The sequence below is a fragment of the Astatotilapia calliptera genome, chromosome 7, assembly GCF_964374335.1.
Source record: "Astatotilapia calliptera chromosome 7, fAstCal68.1, whole genome shotgun sequence".
Lineage (NCBI taxonomy): Eukaryota > Metazoa > Chordata > Actinopteri > Cichliformes > Cichlidae > Astatotilapia > Astatotilapia calliptera.
The window spans coordinates 37,865,952-37,892,943 of NC_137428.1; the positions used below are offsets into that span (position 1 = coordinate 37,865,952).

A 26,992-nucleotide genomic window follows, 5' to 3' on the forward strand; every position below is an offset into this window, starting at 1 on the left:
CTCAGACAAAGTTGACAAATTCATCTGTACTTTGAGCTAAACAGATGTTGGTGTACTCACACTAACTGCAATTTTTTTTTCTAAAACTTTAATTTTAATGTAGCACAGTGACAGTTCTTATGTAATTCTCATATACATGCTGTGTATTAGGTAGCAGTGAGGATTTTTACAAAAAGCTGCACCACATACAACATTAAACCACATTCCCAGTTTATAATTTAACCATATCTGTCCCCTTTCACTCTGCACATATCTTCATTCATAGAGCCATTAGATGCTTCAAATCACTGCAGGGATTCAACCCCTGAAAAGAGATTATTATCAGAGATGGAACCCCCCCGATCAATTCAGCATTAAATATTATCCCACTGCGTCCTCCCACATGCGCACACAGCTGCACGGCCTCATTCCACTGAGATCTGACTCACCTTCTGCCTATCTCTGCCTCTTTCTTCCATTTCCAAGGAAGGAAAAAAGTTACTGAAGTGTTTCAATGAATGGACGACAACACCAGGAAATTTAATAATACACATAAAAAGTAATAATCACAATGAAATGCTTTAAGACACAGCTTCCAAGTGGTCATTCATTACAGTGTTTTAATGTTTAACAATCCAGTAGGTGACTAGCTCTCTAATATGTGTAGTCACATTGTTATAACTTCTAGATAAGATATTCAATTTAGCATTCCTTTTTAGGATTAAGTTTGGGATAATTTCTGTCCTCCTATGATATTTTAAGTATATTTCAAACCGAAAGGAAAATCTTGGAAGAACTGTTAGATCAAATAACACAGGACTTTATTTGACAGGCAGCACCTTTCTAACATGTGGCTAAATGCAAGCTTAACAATACCTTGGGTGGTTGTTTAGAGGTTAACGCTCTGGGCTCAGATCAGTGGCAGTACCTATGATGACTTGTTTTATGTTAGACAGAGTCAAACTGAATTAAGAACAAGTGAAAACTAAAGTTATGTGGATGTTTCATGATGGCACAATCTTTCATTTTAGTAGATTTCGTTAGCAAAGTAATCTTTTCTGCATCTACATTTATTTTAAAGCTTTGCATACCTGTTACCTGGAGGTTACAATATTAATAGTTAAGTTTGAAATGAGAGCAGTTAAAACAGCCACAGAGTCAAAATAAAAGTTTAGCTCCTCAGTAGCATATAAAGTAGTTAAGGTTGAAAAATGCTATAATGGACTCCATCACAAGCCAGAATGTAAAAATTATAAACCGGTGTCTTTACTGTCGTGATTTCCCACAACTTATTTTTGAATCTCACATGCAAACACACTAAATCGGGGTAAATATTGAAGCTGGTTAGAAAAAACACAGATATTGTTTCAGGGATAATTATCATATTTTTGTTTGCAGGGCTAAACGTTATCACATCACCATCATCATACTCTGAACGTGTTGGCAGATGAGTTATGATTACAGGGATACTGACGTTAAAATAATTTCCACCGATACTCATATTTGACATATCCTCCTGCTCTGTATTTATGCTCACAGATAAACAGGAAATGATTTTATCTGACTAAGTAGGAGACAGAGACATGAAAGCCTGTATGTCTCTGAACCACAGGAACCTGGATAATGACAGGACATGACTGGAATACCTCAACACTTTATCATCACCGATGTACATATACACATTTACACCCTTTCTATTAGCTCTGCAGAGAATGTACTGTTTACTCTTTCTGTGAAGGTTCTCAGTCATCCAGGTCATCGTAGTCAAAGGAGCTTGCAAAGAAAAGCGTCTGGACTTCTTTAAGTTGCTTGAAGACGTTTCACCTCTCATCCGAGAAGCTTCTTCAGTTCTAAGGTCAAATGGTGGGGAGTCCCAGATATAAACTTAGTGGGAGTATCCCCCCCACCATTTGACCTTAGAACTGAAGAAGCTTCTCGGATGAGAGGTGAAACGTCTTCAAGCAACTTAAAGAAGTCCAGATGCTTTTCTTTGCAAGCTCCTTTGACTACTGTTCACTCTGATTCTAAAGTATAACAAAGTGTATTTTTATCTTCATTTTGGCCCTGTGTTCACAGTAAGACGGTATCATCCTTGTCCCATACAATTTACAAAGTCAGTTGCAGTTAATTGGAAGATTCAAAGCTCACACACCAAACATTATTTAACAAATCCCAATATTAGGTTTAAAACCTCAGGAAAGACGTTCTAGTTTAGTCGTAGCTTAGAGAAGGTCCTGCTGGTTTTGACTTATGGTTCTCATTTTAGTTGGTCTTGATAGATTTGACTTGTTGGTGGGGGCTTCCTTTGGGATGTGACTGTGACACTAAGCATGAATGCTCCACAAAATAAAAGCATTGATACAGTTACCTATTTTCCTCATATTTGTGACCATTTTTAACCAGAAATGATGACCATCATTAATTAAATTAAACTCCAATAAGAGACCAGATAAAATAACTCCATTACTATGTTACTGAACAGGGAGGTTTTCTTTTTAGGGTGGGTTCCACCAACAATTTCTGTATGCAGGAATTCAGATGGAAAATCTCCAAAAGGAAGATTCTGAGACCCTAAAAAGGTCACTGGTGAGGTCGTCAATGTTACTGCAAGTCATAAACATTTCGACAGAGGGTCTAAAATTTGAAAATCTGGCTGCAACCTTTATCCAAATTATCGATGCGTAGCCCTGATTGTTTGTTTGATTTCTGAGATTCTCTGGGCTGTGGCTAAAGGTGGCTACAGTTTTCTTAGATTTATCAGCAATTAACAATTCAGGCTTCCTGCAACTTAACACAAGTTAGATTAATGACTTTTCTCTTGTCTTCTAAGTCACTGCGTTTTTAAGAATTTTTATAGATGGATTAAGATGTTCTAATATTAGTTAAGGTTTTATTTTACAGTTGTCAACTTCAATATTTTTGAATAAGCAGCACAGCAATATGAACCTAAGTTTATCACAATCTCTCAGATGCACTTCCTGTTCTTTCTCCTCAGTTTCCTGTCTGTTTTCACTGCCACGCAATCCAATAAAGCCAAAAAATTCCAGAAAACAATCTTTAAAAATATCCATTCATCCTCTTTGACTATTGATTGTGGTTTGCAAGTACTGTGTACGTGCAAAGCTTGAATTTTGTTTAAACTATACAAACTTTTAACACAAGTCTTTTAGCAAACCGCAACCATTCCTAACCTCAAACAAACCAAATTCTGGCCTGTTTTCATTAACCTGTCTTTCATCTTTGAGGACATAAATTACTCATGTCCCTGTTTTACCTGGAGGTGAATCTGAGGACTTTGGAGATGAGGCCGGTCGCCAGGCTGTTGACGCTGGCCTCCGACGGTGACCGACACAGGGCCCCGTCTGACCGGCCCAGCTCCGTTTTCTTCTGCTTCTTCCTGAGCTTCCTTCGATAGAATGCCTCCAGCAGCTCCATGGCTTCGACTTACAGTCCAGGTTATTCTAGTTTCTTCTCTATTGCTTTCTCCTTAAAACTTCCCGAGGTTCTTCTTTTTCTTTTAGAAAGTCCCGAGAAGATCCATTTCCAGACAGTTTATCCTTTGCTCCTTGGAACTCTTTGATGTGTTCCCTTCTAAAAAACGTCTTTCTAAAAACCAATTTCTACTGAACTCCACTCAACTTCAACTACATGCTTTGCAAGACTGGCAAAATGCCATATTCCGTACAGAAATCTACTCTCAACTAAAATCTACTTTACTGAACTTTAATTCATTACTCCAACTATTGGTTGTCCTCTCCTGACATACTTTTCTTTAACTTCTAAAGTACTTTTTAGCTTTTTCCACCTTTTACCTCCATTCTACCTTGCTTCTATTCATAACTAACAAAAATAAATTTTTTCAGTGTAATCTGTGTGTTTAAAAAAGCTGCAACATAAATCTATCCAACGGCTCTGTTTTGGAGGGTTTTTTTGCTCCTGTTTTCCATCTAAACTCCTGCAAAAAGTCTTGCGTCTACTGTCTCTATTGCCTGTCTGTCCCACTCTCAGATCTGCCTCTTCGCTCAACTTTCAGTTTGATGATGGCAGATCAGGTCGAGTCCGGCTGTGTCGGCCCCCGGCTCCCAGCTCGTTAAGCAAATGAAGCAATTATGCGTCATTAGGCTGCCGTATGATAAAAGCATGAAATAAACATCCCTGGCAAAGCTCGGTCTGGACAGTAGCTGTTGATGTGGTGTGAATAGAGAGACACTGAGAATCTGAGAAGAGACAGAGACAGAGAAAGAGAGAGAAGGGAGGGAGGAAAAGGGAGAGGAAGGCTGAGAAACGGCGAGATGGAACGAGTAGCAAAATGGGAGGGAGGATGGAGAGAGATAAAGTTTGGTTAGACCATCAGGGTGGAGGCAGTAGGTATGAAAACGAACTGATAGGAGAAAGAGGGCTAGTGAGCCAGATAAGTAGGGAGTTTTGGCAGAGTCAAAGGCAGGAAATAAAGGATAATAAAATTAGGAGCAAGTCTGGGACTGAGAAATAAACAATAACAAGTCCAAAGGTGAGAGAGGAAGGGAAGAGGAGCAGAACAGTGAGGAAGAGGATAAAGAAAGGCGAGGAGACATAAACAGAAAAAGAGAGAATTATTGAAAACAGTCAATTGCTGAGAAACGGATTTTGAAGCCGCAGGGAGAAAGATGTCTCATGATGCTGCATGTGGTCCTAATGTGAACAATAAACCGATTATTGTTGACTGCTCGGGGGACCACTTTCAGAAGGACTGGTGACGTACTGAAAAAGGTTAAGGATCACCAATCGGAGGTTAGGGAAAGTTAAAAACATAAAAGACTTTTTTCCCCCCCGTTAAGCATGTTATCACACAACAGGTTTGTTAATGTTTCAGCCTTGCAAGCTGAAACATTAACAAATACTTCACCAATCCAAACTGGGTGAGGTAAAACAGTAATAACTCTGACGTACGCAGACATATGTTGGCGTTTCCGGTCCAGTCATAATCTCTTAAAAGGAATGAAATATTCATAATGTTACTGCAGTTAAAGAAAATGCACATATTTGTTTTTGTAATGCTATATTTATGCATTTCTTGCATTGTTACACTGTCACATCCACTAACTCTTTGCTCCTGATGGTGATGGAGCTTGGTGAGTTACTTCACGAGGATAAAAATGGAGGTTGCCAGTTTCTGTCTCCCTTCTGGGGAATTATGCTGAGTTTGTTAATTTTCTCAGGAGGATAATATTTCAAGGATAATATAATTACCGTACAAAAACCTGGCATTTTGTTTTATCCTTGGGATTTAAATGCTAAATAACAAGTGTTAACAGTAGTTGTAGCAGTAATTTCTTTTAAGACCAGTGAGACTTCTTTATAGACATTTGACGGATTATTGATGACCTAGGAAGGTGACCTTCCCTGCACTATTGCAAATACGTGTTTGTTTCGGATCCCTGATGTCATTCTGTATATTGTTGATTTAGCTTTCATATCTAAAAGATGAGTATAAGCTGCTGCAGGTTTAACCAAAAGGTGAAAGTGTAGCTCCTCCCACTTCAGTAGCAGATGCCTACAGCTGGGTTTCCTGGGAGTCATGTGTCATCGGAATGGCATTAAATGTATCTGAGATCACAGAGAGAAAGGGACGATGAGGCGGCGAGGAAATCCTCTCTCTTTGTCTGAATCAGGTGCCGAGGATGGTCTGACCTGCAGCTCTGTTCTAGAAAAATTAACTCACCTTTCTGTCCTAATGCTGCAGAGCTGTGTGCATGAGAGAAGCTACTTGTATTATGGAAATCTTCAGTGATATCTGTATATTTCACCAGTGCTTCAGATTCATATGTTCAGTAATAAGCCATTCCATACGTATAAAAAAGTCAGTCAATCAGAAAGTAGTGGAATTCAGCTCCTCACGAGTAGTTATTCATACAAAGATAGAATATAAAGCGGACATGAGCTTGAAATCATATTTAAAATTGTATTTTAAATATAGTTTGGATCAGTAATACAGCATATAGTTTTATCAAGATAGCAAAACTGACTGTACCACACACTACATGGCTATTGCCTCACTAGAACCTGTGGGGGTTGCGTACCTAAATATAAATGTCTTGTGTGCATCAGGATCTAGGTGCTAAACTAACGGTTTAAAATATAAGCTAAATAAAAATAAAAACTGAATCAAGCTAACTTATATAAAAGCAACTTTAAGATTTAGAGAAAAATCTAATAAAAAAAAGATGTCAACTTTTATCTAACAAGCACTCTATAATTTTAACCAAATGGAACCAAGAAGCTAATTCTAAGCTATTAAGATAAGCTAAGCTAACTTTAATAAGACCTAAAAGCTAACCATACGGTAATTAAAAAGAAAAAAAGAAAGAAGCTAAATCTAAGCTACTATGACAAATAAACCAATTTAAAACTGTGAGGATCCAAGCTAATGGGATGTGCAAGCTAATTCTAAGGTTATGGGCCCAAAGACTCAAATGTAGCATATTCAAGAGGCCATAGTAACACTGGTTTAGGCAATCTATATGTCATTAAGCTAAAGCAGAGGCCCGGATTTAATCCATCCCAGAGGCCATTTACTGCACTTCTTTACCTAGTCTTCCTCTGAGCTTTTTTATCTTTTGTCCACTTCCCTATCACAGTGATGGTTAAAAAGAAGCCGTGGTTATAAGACCGTTTATAACTAAACTGTGTGTTTGAGGAAGGAAAAATGAAACAGATAATTTAGCAAGTGCTCTGATTCCACAATTTATTTACTTAGCTAAGTTTAGCTTAGCTCAAATATAGAAATGAAGGGAAAACTGTTAGTTGGTACCATCCCCCCATTCCCCACTCTGAAATAATTATAATACTATGTGATTAAGTAAATACTAATATGTTCGCCAACCATAGCTTGAAGGATAGACTACAGGCAGGTACATTTTTAAAAGTCCAGTCTTATAAAAGACTGAAAAGTTCAATCAGTTTGCAGTATATATTAGATCTGTTCACTTAAAACTACTAGAAAAGCATCTGTTTGGTGTAGAACAAATAAATGTTTAATTTTCTCTTGTGCTTTTCTGTTGTCGTGGGAAACTGTTCCAGCCCATAATTATCTGTCTCCCTTGCCCAAAATCCAAAATTGGTTTGTGTTACTAGTGTGTTTGTGTCAAAACACAGTTGTGACACACACACACACACACACACACACACACACACACACACACACACACACACCTTAAACATATGTGTGTGTTAAATATATATCTTCTTTATTCATCTTTAAAATCAACAATTTAATCACTGTTATTTAATCAAAATACTGCAAACCACAGAGTAAGAATAGCAGTACACAATATCTCACCAGTTAATGTGCTCACTCAGGGACCACTGGAGCTCCTTCCATTGTTTTGGGTATGTCCCTATAGACTATTAGACCCCTAAAAACTATTCCAGTGTCTGTTTAAACTGTATAACTGAACACACTATGCAAGAAAAACAATAATACGGGTTTCCACTCAGCTGAGGTGCGTTTGAGCCTATTAGAACACCTGAAACCTACTCAGAGATTGGTTTGATGCCTCTGAATTAACGCCATGCCAGTTCAAGTTATGGATAAGGAAAATCTGCCCTAGGTTTAAAAAAAGTTCAGTTTGCTTAAGTTGCATTTTCAGTTTAACCCCTTGAGGTGTAAGTCATTATCAATCAGTGATGATACCAGTCCTAATCCTATATTTCAGAGAAAGGCAAAAACAGGGTTAGAGAGGATACGGGTCATCACCAATAAAGTCCTCACAGGTTAATAATGTGATGGTGGATGCTATTTACACAAGTCTGCTGTATCCCAAAGATGCCTTATACCTTCTTCACACCTTTTCTTTACTCCCTTGGTGCTTTCCATTGAAGCTAAGGTAAAGTGATGAGGAAAACGAGTTATGAGGGTTTGCTTTTATTTTTTTTATTCAACCACAGCAATAGACAGAGTCAAAGACAGGTGTAGTTCTCAGGCCTGAAGACTGAAGCCCACATTTAAACCTTCTATGGGACCTCAGTAAACACTTCTCTGATGAATTAATGAGCTTAGTCGCTATCTTTGTGTCAGATGTGAAGTCCATTTTGTAAATTTTAGCTTATCGAGCTTATTGAAAGGAAGATAGACTACACAGTCAGATCGCCCCCTGGTTCATCCAATCGTCATAAACACTCATCACGAGGCTTCAGAATAAGACTGCATGACATCATGGTAGACCAACCAAAGATTTCTATTCAGGATGCTTTGAGTGCTGTGTCTCTTCCTTATAATGCCTTATTGTAATCCCCAGCAGTTAACCTAAGTAAAGTAAACCAGAGTGAAGCCAAATGGAGATTAGGAGGTATGATTAATCCTCAAATCGATTGATCGAGGTGAACGCATGCACTGACTGGCCTGCTCGGTTTGTGTTTGAGCTGTGCCTGAGAGGGAGTTGTTTGTGTTAGAGTAGTGTATGTGAGTAACTATGTGATGATGTTGCTTCAGAAAAATGTGGTGATTCAACTAAAGAAACATTCTGAGGAGGAAAAAGGAGTGAAGAGAAAGGGAAAGATTGTAGGAGAGATGAGGGAAAGAGGGATGAAGAAGGCATAGAAGAGCCTGTGTGTTTATAAATCATTCTGTCTGTCCTCTCCAGATTAACACCCAGCCTCATGGGACTCTGATGGCCCACTTCCTGTTTCTGGATGACCAATAAGACACGAGCACCACTCAGTGGCATCTGATAACCACCCAGGGCCCAGGGAATTGTGGAAGAATGGAGTCACTCTGCTTGTTTATTTGGCTCCTTGAGACTACTGCTGGAGTACATTTTAATGACCGTGTTGTTGCAGGCACCATGCTCAAAAGCATGTGCAGGAAGTTCGCTGTGGAGCCCCAGCCACCCTTTCCCAATGAAAGTCTTGGATATGTCGTGAAGTTATGAGTTTCACACGTTGCAAGGCAAAAAGAGAGAGAGAGGGAAAAAGCAGTTTGGTGCGCAGGCTTGTGCTTAGTCACACTAGCACCCCCTTGAGTCTGTGACGTTAATTACAGACACACAAACCCTTCCAGAACATGAGCTGAGCTCTGTATTAGGATGAACCCCTGGTGCAGTGGTGTTAGCATTTATAGACTTTGTCGCGAGAGACTGATGGATGTCCACACCGCAGATAATTCATCATTTCTTTAGTTTACCTCAGACTAAACTAAACACCTTTGACTGCAGAGCTAAATAACACTAAAACAATGAGGCAGTTTCAGCGTCAAAGGTCCTTGAGGTCTGCAAATGAAAAATTTAAGAGATAAATCTATTTTTGTATCGGATTGTGAAATCAATCCCCAATTATTTTTTATCATATAGAAATAAACCAAATGATTATTATTTGATTCATAAGTGATATATAAATGGGCAGGAGGTTAGCACTGTTGCTTCACAGCAAGATGGTCATGGGTTCAAATCCAACACTCAGACCAGGACTTTCTGCATGTTCTCTCTGTGTTTGTGTTCTTTCCTGGTACTCCGCTTCCTTCAACAGTCCAAACACATGTAGTTAGGGAATCTAAATTGCCCATATAGGTGTGAATATTGGAATATCTGTGTGTGCTATCCCTGTGACAGACTGGCATCCTGCCCAATGTCTACCCCGACTTTTACTCTATAACAGCTGGGATAGGCTTCACGCAATCCTGAATTGGATACGCGGAAGTAAATAGATGGATGATATTAAGTTCAGCTTATCTTAGAAGTTGTTCCTGCAGATTGAATTCAAGTTCCAAAGAAATTAAAATCCTGTAAGAATCAGGAACATCGTTTCAAGTGTTTATTGTAAATGAGCTCTTCAACACTGTCTGAATTTTGGGGAAAAAAAACAAAAAACGGTCAAAGCTGATGACATCACAGAGTTTACGCAAATTACAGGAAGCTATAAAGATGATGCTGCTGATGAAGTCACTGGTTGGTGGTTACCATAACAACACAGTTTTATTTCCTGTTGAGCTGAGCTTGATTTTTAAGGTCACAAACACACAACAGGACATCGCAATAAATATCACACCCAAAGGAAACACATGCAGGACATCCTAACACCGGTGCCGAAGACATCCTCAGCTGACCGCCAACATCACTTCCTGTTTTAACCTGCATGGCATAAACCCAACTGACATTTAGGAAAATAAAGGGAGAATTATTGACTCTGGAAGGAATTGTTAATGAATAGTTGGCAGGAAATCCCAGTGAGCAACACAATGGCTGTAACCATAATTACATGCACACTGTCATCCTCTCTTTTTATGGCCCTCTTTGTTTAAATGTGTATGATGTCATTTACATACTGACATTAAAAAGCTTCTTATTCTAAATTTCTGCATTTAAAAATAGTTTCCAAAGTTAACCAAAGCCATCAGCTCTAACATGTCCTTGTATTATGTTGAAGAGATATCAACAGAAGTTAAACTTCGTCCAGACTGTACTACAATATAGTACCAATTTCTGCCACAAGATGCAGCACTGAGTCAAGTTAACCTTTATTTAACCAGGCAAAAGAAAACATTCTTGCTTACAATGGAGGTGTCCAAATTCATAGGCTGCATCCTCCTGAGGCCGGATTTATAGACCAATTACATCACAGCAGCGCGATGAAGGCTGTCCAAATTCGTAGACTCCGACAAATGCAGCCGACAAATGCATCCTCCTTTTCCCCAGATTCGAAGGATGGGTCGGGTGTATCCTTCATGGCCCACTATATCCCAAAGTTCATAGCACGGCCCAGCCAGTTCTAGTTTCCAACAATGGCGGCAGCTACTTAGGTTTAATATTACTCTTATTACTCTTTCTGGGTCTGTTACCCACCAGCTCAATAGCTAGCCGAAGCAAAAACAGTGAACTCCCAGCACAGTGTTTTCAAACGCCCCGCAGTCTTTTAAACATGGTTAAACATGGTATATAAGTTACTTAGATAAAATAAAAATGGATTGTTTTTTTGTTTTTTAGTGTTTTATTTGTTCATGAGTAAATCGATTTGGCTGAGATTACAGCTGAATAAACGTCAACTGAAAAATCGATTAAACAGAAGCGTTAGATGATCGAGAATTTACTCCAGTGTCCTGTTATATTTTCGATAGCAAGGAGCAGGCGGCCTAGTTTATTAAACTCCACCGAGACAGCTGGTGACGCAAAACTGAAAGTTAGACCGTCCAGGTTCACAGCCCCTCACTTCTGGCCTACCCGGCCTTCGGAGGACCTGGCCCACTAGACCACGAAGGCTGGGTCCTCAGGAGGATGCAGCCTCTGGATTTGGACCCCTAATGACAAACAAACACCAGCACATATCTAAGGCAACACAACACACCCAGTGGTAAAACGTTGCCCCTAGTGGTGAAAATTTGATCTTTTCCTGCAGTAGGTAATTACAAAAAGTACCTTTAAATATATCTTATAAATTAAGTTTCTTAGTAATTTTAAAAAGTGAGAGCTTGTGTTAAAGTACCTTTTTTGTCTCTCAAACAGCTCCTGATCCTAAGAGCTTGAGCAAAAAATCCTAAAATGTAATCGATGGCACGCTAATTTTAGCCAATTATATCATAACCACATGAACACAAACTCTTCTCCATGGTTATATTTCTTGCCTAGAAAGGCAGAAAAAAGAAACCACGATCTAAAACCCTTGTATACTACGGCCGCATGTGGAGAACTCCAAAGACAGACAGGTGGCAAGAAATGATTGGATAACTGCCATTTGAGCACACAACTGATTGGAAGGTGATACAGGCTTTCAGCCACCTCCTACCGGTTTCTGATGCGTAGTTGGACTGCCGAACATGGTGGGCTGTGATGTAATGACCGGTGCGTCTTTTGTTCCTGTTGTTCTTGTGGTGGTGGCGGCGATGGAAAGGAAGAAGGAGGAGGAGGAGCAGGAAGAGCAGAAAGAGAAACCGTTGAAGGCATAAACTCTTCGATGTATCCCGGATCAAGCTCCCTGAGGAAAAACATAGACAGAAAATTAAAGTTAAACAAAATTTTTGTTTCATCCATCTGCAGCTGAACAAGGAAGCCAATACGGAACTGCAGTTCTTCTAATGGCCACTTGAGGCTGGCTCAAAAAGTGAGGCAGCCTTCACAGACTCCAATGCTAAAGTGTTCAACTCTACATTAGAAATAAAAAGGATTAAAACCTGCTATGAAAAATAAGTTGGTCTCTATGATTAGTTTCCTGCTTTAGAGAAAATTTTCAGGGGAATTTTCTAAATAATCGGTCACTTACTTAGATTTTGTAAAGGCTTAGAATTTGGGGGTTGATTTGATTAACAGGAGTAGAGGCACAGAGAGCTGTAGGCCTCACCTCCTCTAATTAAAATCACCGAAATTCCTAGTCTTGGTTTTTGGGCCATTTTTAATGGAATTATCGGACATATAATAAGGCTTGTTTTGTCATACAGCATCCAACTTAGCACACCACCCTCTTATCCAAATATGGTTACTTTGGGCTCCAGAAACCATACAAGGCAGCGGCTAATAAAAAAAAAAAAAAAAAAAGGCCACTGGTTGATCCACATCCATATATAAAACCAGTCTATGATCCTTTCAGAGATGCTCATTTCAAAGAGCTGCCTTTATGACCACCTTCATGTGATGAATTAAATGGAACTCTGGAATTTGTAGCTCTAAAAAAAACTAGAATGTGCATTTTCTGAAGAAACTGCAGTGTGAATGCTTGAATCTGAATGTATGCACTGAAATGAATTAATTGCTGAATTCTAAGTTAAAAATGTTGAATGAGATGAAAAATACAGAAATTTGCACCTGAAAACACAAGTGCTGAAGTGCTAAAAGCTGACGTTTACACAGAAGAAGAAGTTGGAAAATAGCTGAAAATGTTTTAAAGGTAAATTAGAAAAACCTAAGTAATGAGAAAAGAAAATTTAGAGTCAGAAAACATCTGAATGAATATTAAAAGTTCATATTCTTTGAATCACTGAATGACTAAAATGTGATCCCTCCACTTGGATCAACACAATTTAAAAAGTTTACATCTCTGAGCTTTGAAAGACACAGTGTTGGAAAGAGAACAATAATGGCGACATTTTGAGGGTAAAATGATGGCTGTAACACTGTGGACACAGCAGCAGTTGAAAGAGAAGTGTTTAAGATGAATATTGGCAGAGTGAGAGAGAGCTCGTTAGGCAGGCAGGTGTCAGCCTGGTTGCTATAGAGCAGGGGTCACCAACACGGTGCCCACGGGCACCAGGTCGCCCGCAAGGACCACATGAGTCGCCCGCGGGCCTGTTCTAAAAATAGCTCACCATAACAACTTACCAGTAAGCTGCATCTATTTTTATTTTTTCTTGCTATTTTTTTTAATCACAATTGCATTGGTGTTAATTTGTTAGAGATAATATATTAAAAAAAAGTTTATTATTAAATATTAGATCATGATCTAATATTTAGTGCTAGCTGGTCTCCACGGAAACAGTTGCCGTGAAGACCAGCAAAGGCAAAGGTGAGGAGATGAGGAAAACATGGCGGAAAAAAGGAAGAAAACATATAATTTTCACAGTGAATGGGAGGAAGAGTTCTTTTTTACCACTGTGAAAGATTCATGCATGTGTCTCATTTGCGGGGCAACTGTGGCAACGGCAAAGCGGCACAACGTGGAGAGACATTTCCGAACGTGTCACACAAGCTACCATGCTAAATACCCAAAGGGCAGCACACTGCGAGCGGAAAAGGCCCGCGAATTAAAGGCAGGTTTGAGCAAACAGCAGTCTTTTTTCACGAGACCGGTGAAAAACTCTCAAAAAGCAACCGAAGCCTCATTTAGAGCTACACATTTCATGATTTAGAAAAAGAAGGCATTTTTAGACGGGGAGTATTTCAAAGAAGCAATGATGATAATTGCAAAAACTGTGCTTAAAGACGAGAAATATGGAAACGATGTAATCTCCACTCTCTCTGATGTCCAGCTGGGGGCAACTACAATTGTTAGAAGAGTGTCGGCTATGTCCAGGAACTTGGCCGATCAGTTGGATCAGGATCTGGCAAAGTGCAGTTGGTTTAGCATCCAGTGTGACGAGTCCGTCGACAGCAGCAGTACAGCACAGCTGGTGGTCTTTATCCGGATGGTATTTGATGGTTTCTCCACAAAAGAAGAACTTCTGACACTCCTGCCGCTAAAGACAACTACGAAGGGAGTTGACATCTATAACGCGGTGAAGGAGTTTTTCGCGAAGAAAAAGGTACCGTTGGAAAAGCTGGTATCAGTGACTACCGACGGGGCTCCTGCTATGATCGGCCGACATACGGGATTCATCGCTCACTGTAAAGGTGACACAGAGTTCCCAAACTTCATGCATTACCACTGCATCATTCACCAGCAGGCGTTATGCGCAAAGGTGATCGGCTTCGAGCACGTCATGACTCCCGTCGTGAAGATCATAAACAGCATCCGCTCCAGAGCTAAACAGCACAGAACATTCAAGGTGCTATTGGAGGAGCTGTCAGCTGAATATGGTGACCTGCTACTACATACGGAAATCCAATGGCTCAGCAGGGGACAGATTTTGCTTCGTTTTTTGTCACTTTTGGGTGAAATCAAGGAGTTCATGCAATCCAAAGGGGAAGATACATCTCTGCTGGAGGACACTGAGTGGACACTTGACCTTGCGTTTTTAACAGACATTACTGGGAAACTGAACCATTTGAACTGTGAGCTGCAAGGCAAAGGTAAGACTGTTGCTGACATGATAAGTGCTTTAAATGGATTTAAAGCCCAGATGAGCATCTTCTCTGTGCATTTACAGAGAAAAAAGGTGCTGCACTTTCCCTCTGTGCAGATGGTGCTGAAAGACAATGCTTCTGCATCTGAGACTTTTGACAAAGTTGCAGAAAAGTACACTCAAGTCATAAACCGACTTGGTCAAGAGTTTGAGAACAGGTTTTGTGACCTTGATCAGCTTGAGCCATGTGTCTCATTTGTTTCCAATCCTTTCATGAATGTGGACACAACATGCATTGCTGAGCAACTAAGTTCAATGTTCAGCTTGGATGCTGGACAGGTGGAAATCGAAATTGTAACATTGCAAAATGACGTCCACCTCAAAGCCTATCTGGGTGCACCAAACTTTTGGTGCCTTGTTGACACAGAAAAGTACAGTGGTGTGTGCACAGCAGCTATGAAGGTTGCCAGCCTGTTTGGTTCAACCTATCTTTGTGAATCAGCCTTTTCTGACATGAACTTCATCAAGAACAAACACAGAACACGCCTCTCCGATGCACATCTGCAAGACTCACTCAGAGTTGCAGTGTCAAGTTATACCCCAGATTACAACACACTGGTGAACAGCATGCAATGCCAGGTTTCCCACTAACAGACAAAGAAAGCCATATTAGATGTTCTCAGTGGCAATATTACAGTGTCATGTCAAAGTTGAATTTAATTATTGAAAAACAAATATGTTTGTTAAGTGTAACATGTGACAATTTGCTTTAAAATGCTGCCAATTTGGTGAAAAGTTCTGTAAAATTTGAAAGTTGATTTTTTGTATGTTACATACATACAAAAATAATGTATGTAACAGTGCATGATTTGTTAAAATTTGTTAGTGGTAAGTGAAAATGTTGTAGAAATGATCACTTCAAAATGTAAATACTTGCAGAGATATATAGAAATAAAGCGTTGCATATTGATATTTATGTTTCCTACCTTGTTTCCTACTTGCATTCTTTATAATTATGGTGAAAAATAATAATGGCGAGAGAGCACAGTTGCACTATTGAGCACGTTCCAGTGATCAGAGTTGGAGCTAACACATAGCAAGAGCCGGCTGGCAGACTGACTCTGCAGGGGATGTCTACACACGGTGGGAGTTGTGTGCGTCGCTAAAGAACTACCACACACACGCACCCACACCCCTCACCACTCTGTAAGCCTGCGGTTGCATTACTGTGTTGCTGTACTGTGCTGTTAAGCTGAGGAATCACAGTAAAGACGGTATAACCTTTATCTGTGCGTCCTGTGTGTTCTGACCGACACCCCAAGGTGAACACCACTGCTATTCAGCCAACGCCTATACAGTCCTGGGTTCAACCCAAATTAACATTGGTCCTTCGAGCCGGATGGTGCTTTCCTTGGATCCTAGAGATGCAGCCTAGTTTCTTCTCCAGTGAAGATGTCTCAGAATCAACTCGCCCAAGGCGCCAAGTACAACCTCCCCCCTACCTTGCAGACTATGAGGTGAGCTTGGTGGGCCACCAACGAGACATGACACCCTACCGTCACTCGTACACAGCACAGTATGCACCCGGGCTAGAAGAGCGAAAGCAGTACGCTCCATCGGCAGTGTCTGTACAGACCTCCCGCTCGTCTAGCCCAACAAGTCAGCCTGGATGGGAACACACCGTGGATGAATGGACCGCTTCTCCGAATGATCTGCAGGATATGCGGCAGCATGTGCCCGGTAGGGATGGCCTGAACCATCAGCCTCCTTCTCCTTTCCATCGACCATGGGAAATGTCTGCAGTTTCGGGTTCGCAGTATGGTATGAATGGCAGACCTCAGCCTTACGCCCAAACACGTGAACCAGACAGAGGTGGTTACCTGTCGGAGCAACAGGACCAGAGATCACCCCCAACACATGTACCCCCTCTGTCTTCCTCCCAACGTATGCAGCCCATCAGTGTCCCCACAATTAGTTCCCATACACATAGAATAGATGCACGAACGAGTCCATGGCCGCAGTATGACAATAGGCAGGACATCCATGCTCAACAAGAATACCAAAGGCCATACTTTCACCCACCAACAGCTCAGAGTATTCCACCCAAGGATACTACAATGATTGATACATTGGATAGGATGATGGGTGAACTACAGCTGTTAAAGGAGCAGACACTGACAGCTAGTCGGCCAACTCCGCCATTCCCCAACAGTGCACCTTCCTTTCAGTTTGAACATCCACCTATCATTCAGCAACATTTGAAGCCTCCTTGGCAGGAGCAGTTTTCTGCTAGGGCTTATCCCAGTTTCCAGAGTCAAGCCCCCACCAACATCTGGAGCCAGCAGCCCGTCACCGAGGTACCAAGACCTATCACAACATCATCGCAATATAAACCTCATCCATCCCCAGCCTACCAGCCACCACATGTAATGGCACAAGAGAAAACATACAGGGGTCCAACTCCGAGTATTCCTGATCTCATTAAGAAGGACCCAAGCGAGTTTGCCCGGTTAAAGATGGCACTTGACAATCTGCTGCCACCGGATGGGACAGAGCTTTTCAAGTTTCAGATACTGATGGATCATTTGAAACTAGATGAAGCCCGTCTCATAGCTGATGCATATCTCAATTCTCCATCCCCCTATACTGACACTATGGCAGCCCTATCGGAGAAGTTTGGTCAGCCCCACCAGTTAGCCCTCAGGAAGATTGCCGGTGTTATGGATGCACCGGACATTCGTCGCGGAGATGTGGAGGCTTTTGAAAGATTCGCACTGCAGATTCGGGCTCTCGTTGGTATGCTGAAGACCCTTGGTCCGGATGGCGAAGTGGAACTGAAATGTGGCTCTCACGTGGCACGGCTCCTCAGTAAGCTGCCAGCTGAAATGAGGTCTGAGTTCCGGAGACACATGTGTCGCCATCCAGGGGTAGTATACAACCTAACAGACTTTTCAGACTGGTTACAGCTGGAAACATGGTGCCAAGATAGCAGTACCCAGCTTGGGGCTACAGGGCAGAAGGAGAGGGCCATCCAGAAACCAGAGCGCCTGAGAGAGGCGAAGTCAGTAAAGCGCATGGCCACTATCCTGCATGGCTCAGAGAATCTGCCGACGAAGCAGCCTGTCGAGTCGGTGAGCAGCAAACCAGCTGTCCATAGCAAGAAGAAAGGCCCGCTGAAAGCTTACTGCCCCTACTGTGATACGGAGGACCATTATCTGAGTCAGTGCCCTGTATTCCAGTCTTTTGATAAGGCTCAAATCATAGACTGGATTAAGACAAACCAGCGTTTTTGGCGATGTGGCAGATCACATCAAGCAGCACAGTGCAATCTAAAGAAAACTTGAAGCCTATGTCAAGGCAAACACCTTCAGATCCTGCATGAGGTCAACGTCAAGAGTGTGAAGGAAGGTACTTGCCTGGTGAGCTCTGCAACTGAAATACTCCATCTAGATAAACCTTCAGATCCTACCCGTGTTCTGCTTAAAGTGATTAGAGTTCTCCTGAGAAATGGTGACAAAACTCTGGACACTTATGCCATCCTGGATGATGGCTCTGACCGCACCATGCTGCTCTCCTCTGCAGCTCAGCAACTGGGCCTAACAGGCACACCTGAAGACCTCGCCTTGAGAACTATCCGTCAGGATATCCAAACGTTACATGGGGCCTGCGTTTCATTCACACTGTCCCCTATCATGCAGCCCCAGAAATCCTTCCACATAGCTAATGCTTTCACTGCTCAGCGGCTTGGCTTAGCTGAGCATTCATATCCAGTTACTATGCTCAAGAGAAGGTACAGGCATCTGAAGGACTTGCCCCTACAAACCTTCAGCAGAGTTTCGCCCCTGTTGCTAATTGGGGCTGATCACCCACATCTCATAAACCCTATAGAGCCTGTGCGCTTTGGATCACCAGGAGGGCCAGCTGCGATGCGAACCCGACTAGGATGGACTCTGCAAGGGCCTGCAAAGTCGCTTGAGTCACAGTTACAGTCTCAACAGTGTCTGTATACCTCCTGCAGCCCCCTATCTGTTGAACTCCAGAGGAATGTGGAGAAGCTGTGGCAAGTGGATGTTCTACCATATAAGAGTGAAAAGGAGGTGACAAGGTCGAGGGAGGATCATGAAGCCCTTCAGATATTGGAGGCCAGAACAAGGCACGTGGAGGTTAAGGGAGTGCTCCGGTATGCCACACCCTTATTGAGGAGGAAGGATGCACCACTTTTTCAGGCCACCCAAGAAGCGACACTGCCCAGCCTGAGGAGTATGGAGAGACGTCTGAGCAAAGACCCGGTTAGGGCTGCTGCATATATGGACGAGATTGAAAGGTTGGTGACCTCTGGGTTTGTAGCCAAACTGCAACCGGAAGTTGCCTCTCAGAGCCAAGAGAGTTGGTACATACCTCATCACATGGTCCAGCACAATGGCAAGAATAGAGTGGTCTTTAATTGCTCTTTTTGACACAAGGGACTTAACCTGAACGAGTCCCTATTGCCTGGCCCTGTCCTGAGCCCTTCTCTGGTTGGAGTGCTCCTGCGCTTCAGAGAACACAGCATTGCCATCAGTGGTGACATAAAAGGGATGTTTCACCAGGTGTGCCTACTCCCGGAAGACAAACCGCTCCTGAGGTTTCTTTGGCGCAATATGAATCGGGATGAGCCCCCTCACAGCTATGAATGGCAAGTCCTTCCCTTTGGGACAACATGTAGTCCCTGCTGTGCCTCCTTTGCGCTACAGCGGCATGTCCTCCTGCATAGTGAACCAGGAGAGGAGGTGAGGTTCTCCATCGAACGGTGCTTCTATGTGGACAACTGTTTACAGAGTGTTCCATCGATTGAAGAAGCCCAGCAGTTGGTCAAGAAACTACGGCAGCTTCTGGCTTCCGGGGGCTTTGAAATTCGGCAGTGGGCTAGTAATAGGCCAGAAGTGATTAGTCATCTGCCATCCGAGGCACGGTCAGACAAACTGGAACTCTGGCTGTCACAGGACCGACAAGAAGCGCATGAATCAACCCTGGGACTGAACTGGAACTGTGAGACGGACACCCTCAGCCTCAAGCACCGACCCATTGACTATGAAGAGCCCACTATGAGGAACATATATCAAACCCTGGCTAGTCAGTACGACCCACGTGGGTTCATCATTCCCTTCACCACCAGGGCCAAGATTATTGTACAGCAACTCTGGGACAAGCATCGAGATTGGGATGACCCCCAGTTACCTCATGATTTGCTGCACCAGTGGAAGACATGGAAGGGGGAGTTGGTGCATTTATCAGAGTTAACATTGCCACGATGTTACACACTGCCGCACATGGATCTGTCTGACGTTGCAAGAGAGGTACATATCTTTTGCGATTCATCAGAGCGAGCCTATGGCTCTGTGGCTTACCTGAGATCAGAAGATCATTATGGTAATGCGCAGCTGTCATTCCTCATGGCCAGATCACGGGTTGCTCCAAGGAAGCAGATATCTATTCCCAGACTCGAACTCTGCGCTGCACTCACTGGAGCCCAGCTCACAAAGCTACTTCAGACTGAGCTAACGTTCAAGGTGACCACATGTACGCTGTGGTCTGATTCAACCACTGTCCTCAACTGGTTGCATTCGACATCCTGCCATTTCAAGGTGTTTGTTGGCACCAGGATTACAGAAATTCAAGAGCTTACTAACCCCAATGACTGGCGATATGTGGATTCTACAAGAAACCCAGCTGATGACATCACAAGGGGCAAAAGTCTCACTGAACTGGCCAGCCCAAATAGGTGGACTCAAGGACCAGATTTCCTCCTCCTACCTCCTGACCGGTGGCCCTCCTGCCCATCGTTGGGTACATCAGACCCAGAGGATGGCACCGAGCTAAAACGCTCTGCCATATGTCATATGGCTAACACGACCCCGGGTAATCAAACCCCAGAGGCCCAGCGATTCAACACATGGACAGAATTAGTAGAAGCCACAGCTAAGGAGATTCAAAATGCAGCGATGCAGGGTGACCCAGCTGGGAGCAACTCACCTACTGCAGGGGCCTACACCGAGGCAGAGCAACGGATCTTGAGACAGATTCAGATGGACTGTTTCCCAGAGGACTACCACCTACTACAGGCAGGCAAATCTATACCGGCTAACAGTCGGCTGCTATGCCTAGCACCGCAGTATGATGCCAATCATAGACTGATCCGGGTCGGTGGCAGGCTGCGGCGAGCAGAGAGCCTTGATCTGTCTGTTGTACACCCTGTGGTCCTGGGTCCCACCCATGTGTATACCAGACTACTTATTCAAGATGTGGATGCACGTCTCGGTCATCCTGGCCCAGAGAGAGTATTCGCTGAGCTTCGGCGGACTGTATGGATCCTGCAAGGTAGAGAGGCCGTTAAGCGGCACCAACATAGTTGCATGGATTGCCGTAGGTGGAGGGCAAACCCAGCTTCCCAGCAAATGGCTGACCTGCCGCCTGCCCGCCTCAGGCTGTTCAAACCTGCCTTCTATTCGACTGGTATGGACTGCTTTGGTCCTTTCTGGATCAAGATCGGCAGACGTAGGGAGAAGCGATGGGGCATTTTGTTTAAGTGCCTCACTACTCGGGCCGTCCATATAGACCTCCTGACATCCATCGACACTGACTCCTTTTTGATGGCCTTCCGAAGGTTCATTGCGAGAAGAGGGAAACCGGCAGAAGTTTACTCGGATCAGGGGACAAACTTCAAAGGAGGGGAAAAGGAGCTCCAGCAGGCGTTCTCCATCATGAGTCCAGACCTCCAGCAGAAACTGGCTAAGCAGCAGGTTCGTTTCCGCTTCAACCCACCTGCAGCACCCCACTTCGGAGGCACTTGGGAAAGAGAAATCCGCTCTATCAAAAACGCCTTATACACCTCTGTTGGCTCTCAAACAGTGAGTGAGGAAGTACTCAGGACCGTTCTTACGGAAATCGAGGGTATCCTGAATGCCAAACCCCTAGGTTATGTTTCTGCGGATGTGGCTGACATCGATCCAGTGACCCCTAACTACTTGCTCATGGGGCGGCCTGACAGCTCCCTACCTCAGGTAGCGTATCCCGCAGACGAAGCGCTAGGGAGGCGAAGATGGAGACATTCGCAGATCCTGGTGGACAGATTCTGGTCATCTTTCATCAGACACTATTTGCCTAATCTCCAAACTCGCATGAAGTGGCAGAGACCCATGGAGGACATAACAGAGGGAGCAGTTGTTCTGCTGGTGGATCCACAGCTACCCAGAGCATCATGGCAGATTGGGAGAGTGACGAAGATTCTTACTGGTTCTGATGGCCACACCCGAACAGCAGAGGTGAAGATACGTGACAAAACATACACCCGGCCTATAGTACGTCTGATTGTGCTTCCGGCGATCAAGGATGAGGATGACCAGGTGGGGGAGCCCTCGTCTGTATAAACAGCCTTTCCATGGGGCCAATTTGCACCGCAAATTGGGGGGCGGCTATGTTGGAAAGGCTGTCAGCTGTGTGTGTGGGGGGGGGGGGGGGGGCCCTTGTGGCGAGAGAGCACAGTTGCACTATTGAGCACATGTTCCAGTGATCAGAGTTGGAGCTAACACATAGCAAGAGCCGGCTGGCAGACTGACTCTGCAGGGGATGTCTACACACGGTGGGAGTTGTGTGCGTCGCTAAAGAACTACCACACACACGCACCCACACCCCTCACCACTCTGTAAGCCTGCGGTTGCATTACTGTGTTGCTGTACTGTGCTGTTAAGCTGAGGAATCACAGTAAAGACGGTATAACCTTTATCTGTGCGTCCTGTGTGTTCTGACCGACACCCCAAGGTGAACACCACTGCTATTCAGCCAACGCCTATACAGTCCTGGGTTCAACCCAAATTAACACCTGCTATAGAGACTGCACCCAATGGCTCCATACACACGCACACAGACATGCACCTCACTTTTGCTCCTTAAAATGAACAGTCAGCCCAAAACAAATCGTTCCCAAAAGAAAACGACAACTTGTATTGACAAAATTCTTTCACCGTGAATGCCAGCAATGTCCAGTCTACCAAATTCTCAGTTTTCATGCCTGTGGAGTTTATTATATGGACGTGGTGACAGTGTAAAGACAGCCTGTACTTCTGGTTTTCAAACAAACCTTCTGAGCCATTTTAACATTAGAGTCTATGGAAGAGTTGGAGGGTGGAGGCTGTGCATTGGTGACATTTATGAAAGAACCATAACACATATTACAATAGTAAACACATTGGATGAAAGAGGACAGCGATGGCTATGTTTTGAGGGTAAAATGATGGCTGTAGAGCAAACGCTGCGGACACAGCAGCAGTTTTAAAAAAAGATTTTAAGATAAATTCCCCCCCCTCCTCTCACTCTAGCAGTTGAGCTGTCTCACTCTAGCGGCAACATTCCGTCCCATACACACCCATTATAAACTCTGAAATGGGTGGAAAAAAAGTATGAAACTTAAACTAGAACTGAAGAAAAAGTATAATAGATATTGAAAAGATAAATACAAGTTGAATAGTTGAAAGTCTTGTCTTCGTTTTAAAGTTTGAATGGTGGCTCTATGTCAATGTATGTGGAAGTATATACAGTTTAAAGAGGAGGAAGTTGAATGAGAATTTGAAGGGTCTCTCCATTGAAATACATGGGAAATATTTGTTGAAAAAACTTGAATAATTTTAAAAATATAAATGTTAAAAATGAGAAAAGTAGAAGCAGTCATGTCCAAAAGAAGAGGAATCTAACGGTGTTTGAACGGTTTTTCTAAGTTGAATGGTTTTGATGGAGTTAGATGCCAAAAAGCATTCACACTAATAAAGATTAGAAGGACAATACTGTGAATGCTTTTCAAGCATTCACACTAATAAATCTATTTTAGCTGCTTCCTCATTCATAAACTGTAACTGATTGTCTGATTTGGCAGGTTTTTTTATACCCTTCTTTCTCAAGAAGGGATTTTTGCATCTTCCTGGGTTGAATCCAAGAGATCTGGCTTGCACTTACACCAAGGAGCCAGTTGTACATATAAAAAAAATAACCTGGCATATTCGGTGCCCTAACAGGCTCTGAACCAATAGCATTGTTAGAAAACAAAAGATGAATATTTGAGTGATCTGTTGCGGCACAGCTACTTAAACCATCAAACAAAGACCAATCCCTGATAAAGCTGGGTAATAAACAATGAAGAGACACTATGAGTCATGTCATAATCACTGCTCTGCTGTTCTAAGGTACTATTTTTAATGCCACAACTGCCACACACGATCCATTCACTGCCTTTTTCAGTCACTTATTGATCTCTGTTGGGTTACCTTTAGTAACCTTTATATTTCACAATAAAAACCTCCCATGAAAGGGAAATGGGAAGAGTTGTATCTTTTTGAGTTAGCAAAGGAGAAGTGAAAGTGTCAAAAATGCATTTAAAGTTTTTTTTTTTTAGTTTTCTGACCTTGTTATTTTTGACCTGAACCGAGTTATGCTGTGCTGACTTTCTCCCCCAGAGCAGATCTGGCTAATCTGCAATGAATCAAAACTTGACGGCTAAAATAAACCAAACCCCGCTGTGTTCAGGTCCAACAGGTTCAGACAGGACGGTTTGCATGCCTCTTCTCTGTTCTGATCACATTCACAATTCAGACATTCATCAAACGCCACAAGGGGTCGGACAACAATAAGAGAGCGCGCTCAATGAGCTGCAGTTTAAAGGGTCAGCTGTGGCGTTAACAACAGTGGGGAGGTCGGAGGTCACATGATCTTGGAAGATGAAATACTCCTGTGAGTCCTTTTGTTATCTGAACAAAGAGAACACAGAAAATGAGTTTCTGTTTTTACTCTGTGGGCCAGTGAATCATCCATCTGCTCTCACACACAGACACACAAATGGGAGCCACAGATGAACCATCACGACTGTTTATTTGTACATCTGTACTTAAACAAAGTCCAGTATTTAACGTCTGCTATCATTTCAATAAGAGTTCAATAAAGAGACAAAAACAAAGAATAAAAGTCTTTATCAGAAGAGAAAATCACTCACCTGACCTCTCTTCCTCTCTAACGTTTGCTGTAGATGTGTGATGCAGAAATAAAAATGCAAAAATAAGACTGTGATTTTGTGACAAGCTTCCCTCTTAGCCAAAGACATAACTAGACTGATAAACTAAAAATTTGGAACCACTTCGTTTTCAACTCTGGGTTTATTTTGTATTTTACCCAAAATAACTATGAGTGTTTAGCTTAAATGAGGCCGCATTCATCTATCCATCCATCCAACTCTTTCCCCAGCATAGAATCAGAATCTCTGCTGTGTATCCTGGGTCTGCCTCATGGTCTGTTCCAAATATTGATTTTCAAGCTCATTAGAACTGTAAAAACTTGCTTTTTACCTTATATAGTGTATTTCCATGTACGCTTGCATATGTTTCAATAAAATTATGTACCTATTTTCCCATTTTCCTAGCAAAATATAAAGTAATGGCATATGGCTCATGATGTTTGCATGGTTCTGAATGTTTGGCCTAAATCTGGACCCTTTGTAGTTTTCTTAGGTTCATCTGACTCGGGGTGAGTGTGATGCAACACTTCTCCATACAGTAAGTGTTAAAAGCAGCACACATTAGATGTGTCTGCTATCTGGAGTATCTGTCTTGTACTGATATACTCCTGACTGCAGCAATGATTCTCTCTGATTTAGAAAAAAACAACTCAACTCAATTCCACAGGGAATCATTTTAACCCTCTGATGCATGAATTATGAAAGCCTTGGTCAAGCTTTTTTTTTTAAGTGCTTTTATTCTTCTCAGGACATGAAAAAAAATGTTCAACTCTTTTTTTCCCAAAAATATATAAAAGTTATAAACTTGTCCACTCCAGTGGACTACATGCGCCCCAGCACTTAGCATGAAATGCTGTGAATTTACTATAAAAATGAATTATCTTGTGTTCTATTGTAAATATACAAACCCTTGTTTGCTTGTATCCTTTGAAAAACACCTCAGCAATTTTTTGGAACTTTCAACTCATATAACCCCAATGTTTAGATGTAAATAATAAAACCAATCAACAGTCCTAGCTGTGACTCCTACACCTGAATATGGCAAACTATCTCCAACAAGAAAATTTTTTGAGTCTACACAGTTCTATAACGATGCAGGACAGTATTACCAAGCCCTTAGTAGCATGCTGGAAGAAAACACAAACTGACATCTTAGTCTCTGCATCTCCGAACACTTCTATGTTCATCACACCGAGGCTGTGCGAAAGTTTGCAAAGCATCCAGGGCACAATGGCACACAGGTATATACCACCTCTTGTTTCGACGTCTGTGGGGGTACATTGCCAGACATTGGTCAACAAGATCAACCCCACCCATGTGTTGATTAAAAAGGGCCACGGAGAAGGGCTTTTGGATCATCGTCATCTTTTTTTCCTTCTTGACCCATCTGTTGGCAACATCTTCAGGGGATTGGCCAGCACAGGACGAGATCATGTGGATGACAGAACTGTCGAACCATATAGCCTGTCATAAAGCCTAAGGTTCCTGCTCTCACCCATACCTTCACTCTCCAGGGTTTGGGCTTTTTTGGTATGAATTGCTTGATGGACAGTAGGCCTTTGAAAGGAATTATCTGCTCATCAACTGACTGAAATTCCTCAGGGTCTGCTGCTGCCTTGAATGTCTCCTGAAGAGCACGTATGATTGGTCTTATTTTGAAGAGCCTGTCTGTGTTTGGTGGCTGGTAAGTCAAGTTATCCACAAAGTGCAGGTATCTCAGGATTCGCTCATATCTGCTTACAGACATGGCATTTGCAATTATTCCAAGACGAAGACCGTCCTCACTAGACCAGTACATTCGTGCCCTAGGATACCGAATGTACCCCATAATCAGTTTGATCCCTAAAAAAACCTGCATCTCTTCTCCTGTTACTGACAGTTCTTTCCCTTTTTGTAGAGCATACAAGTTGGTGTTGTATGTTATATTATCAATTAGATCTGCCATGTACCCATCTCCCACAGCTCCCTGATAACGCTGAACTTCCTCTTCATCCTGCCCCGTTCTCACTTTCTGCATCCTGACTGTCTGTGTCTTCATCATCCGTAGCGCCTATGTCTCTGTTCTGCTCTGGCAGCCACTCATCATCACTGCACTCATCAATGAAATCATCATCACTGGAGCTGGATGGAATTTCCTGGACTATTCTTTACGCTGCTTTATTCTTTGCTGCATTTGAAGTCTACAAAATATGATAAAATAATTATTATAGTAACTCAAACTACAGCTGATCTGCACAAAAATATATATTTTAAATATATATATATATATATATATATATATATATATATATATATATGAGTAG

The 26,992-nt window shown here is 42.5% G+C and overlaps 1 protein-coding gene across 6 annotated transcripts in view; it reads right to left on the bottom strand.

Moving 5' to 3' along the window:
• The window catches only part of shroom3 (shroom family member 3), an 80,131-nt gene that overhangs the window by 27,453 nt on the left and 25,686 nt on the right, over positions 1 to 26,992 (bottom strand). For 4 of the 6 annotated variants that reach the window (XM_026174513.2, XM_026174515.2, XM_080303626.1 and 1 more), the window contains one exon: positions 11,731 to 11,919. The exons of 1 other annotated variant lie outside the window; for it this stretch is intronic. In XM_026174513.2, the coding sequence (XP_026030298.1) occupies positions 11,731 to 11,919 (189 nt within the window). Of the gene's footprint in view, positions 1 to 3,253; positions 3,859 to 11,730; positions 11,920 to 26,992 lie in introns of those variants that run through there. One more of the 6 variants, XM_026174516.2, reaches the window with a different exon arrangement.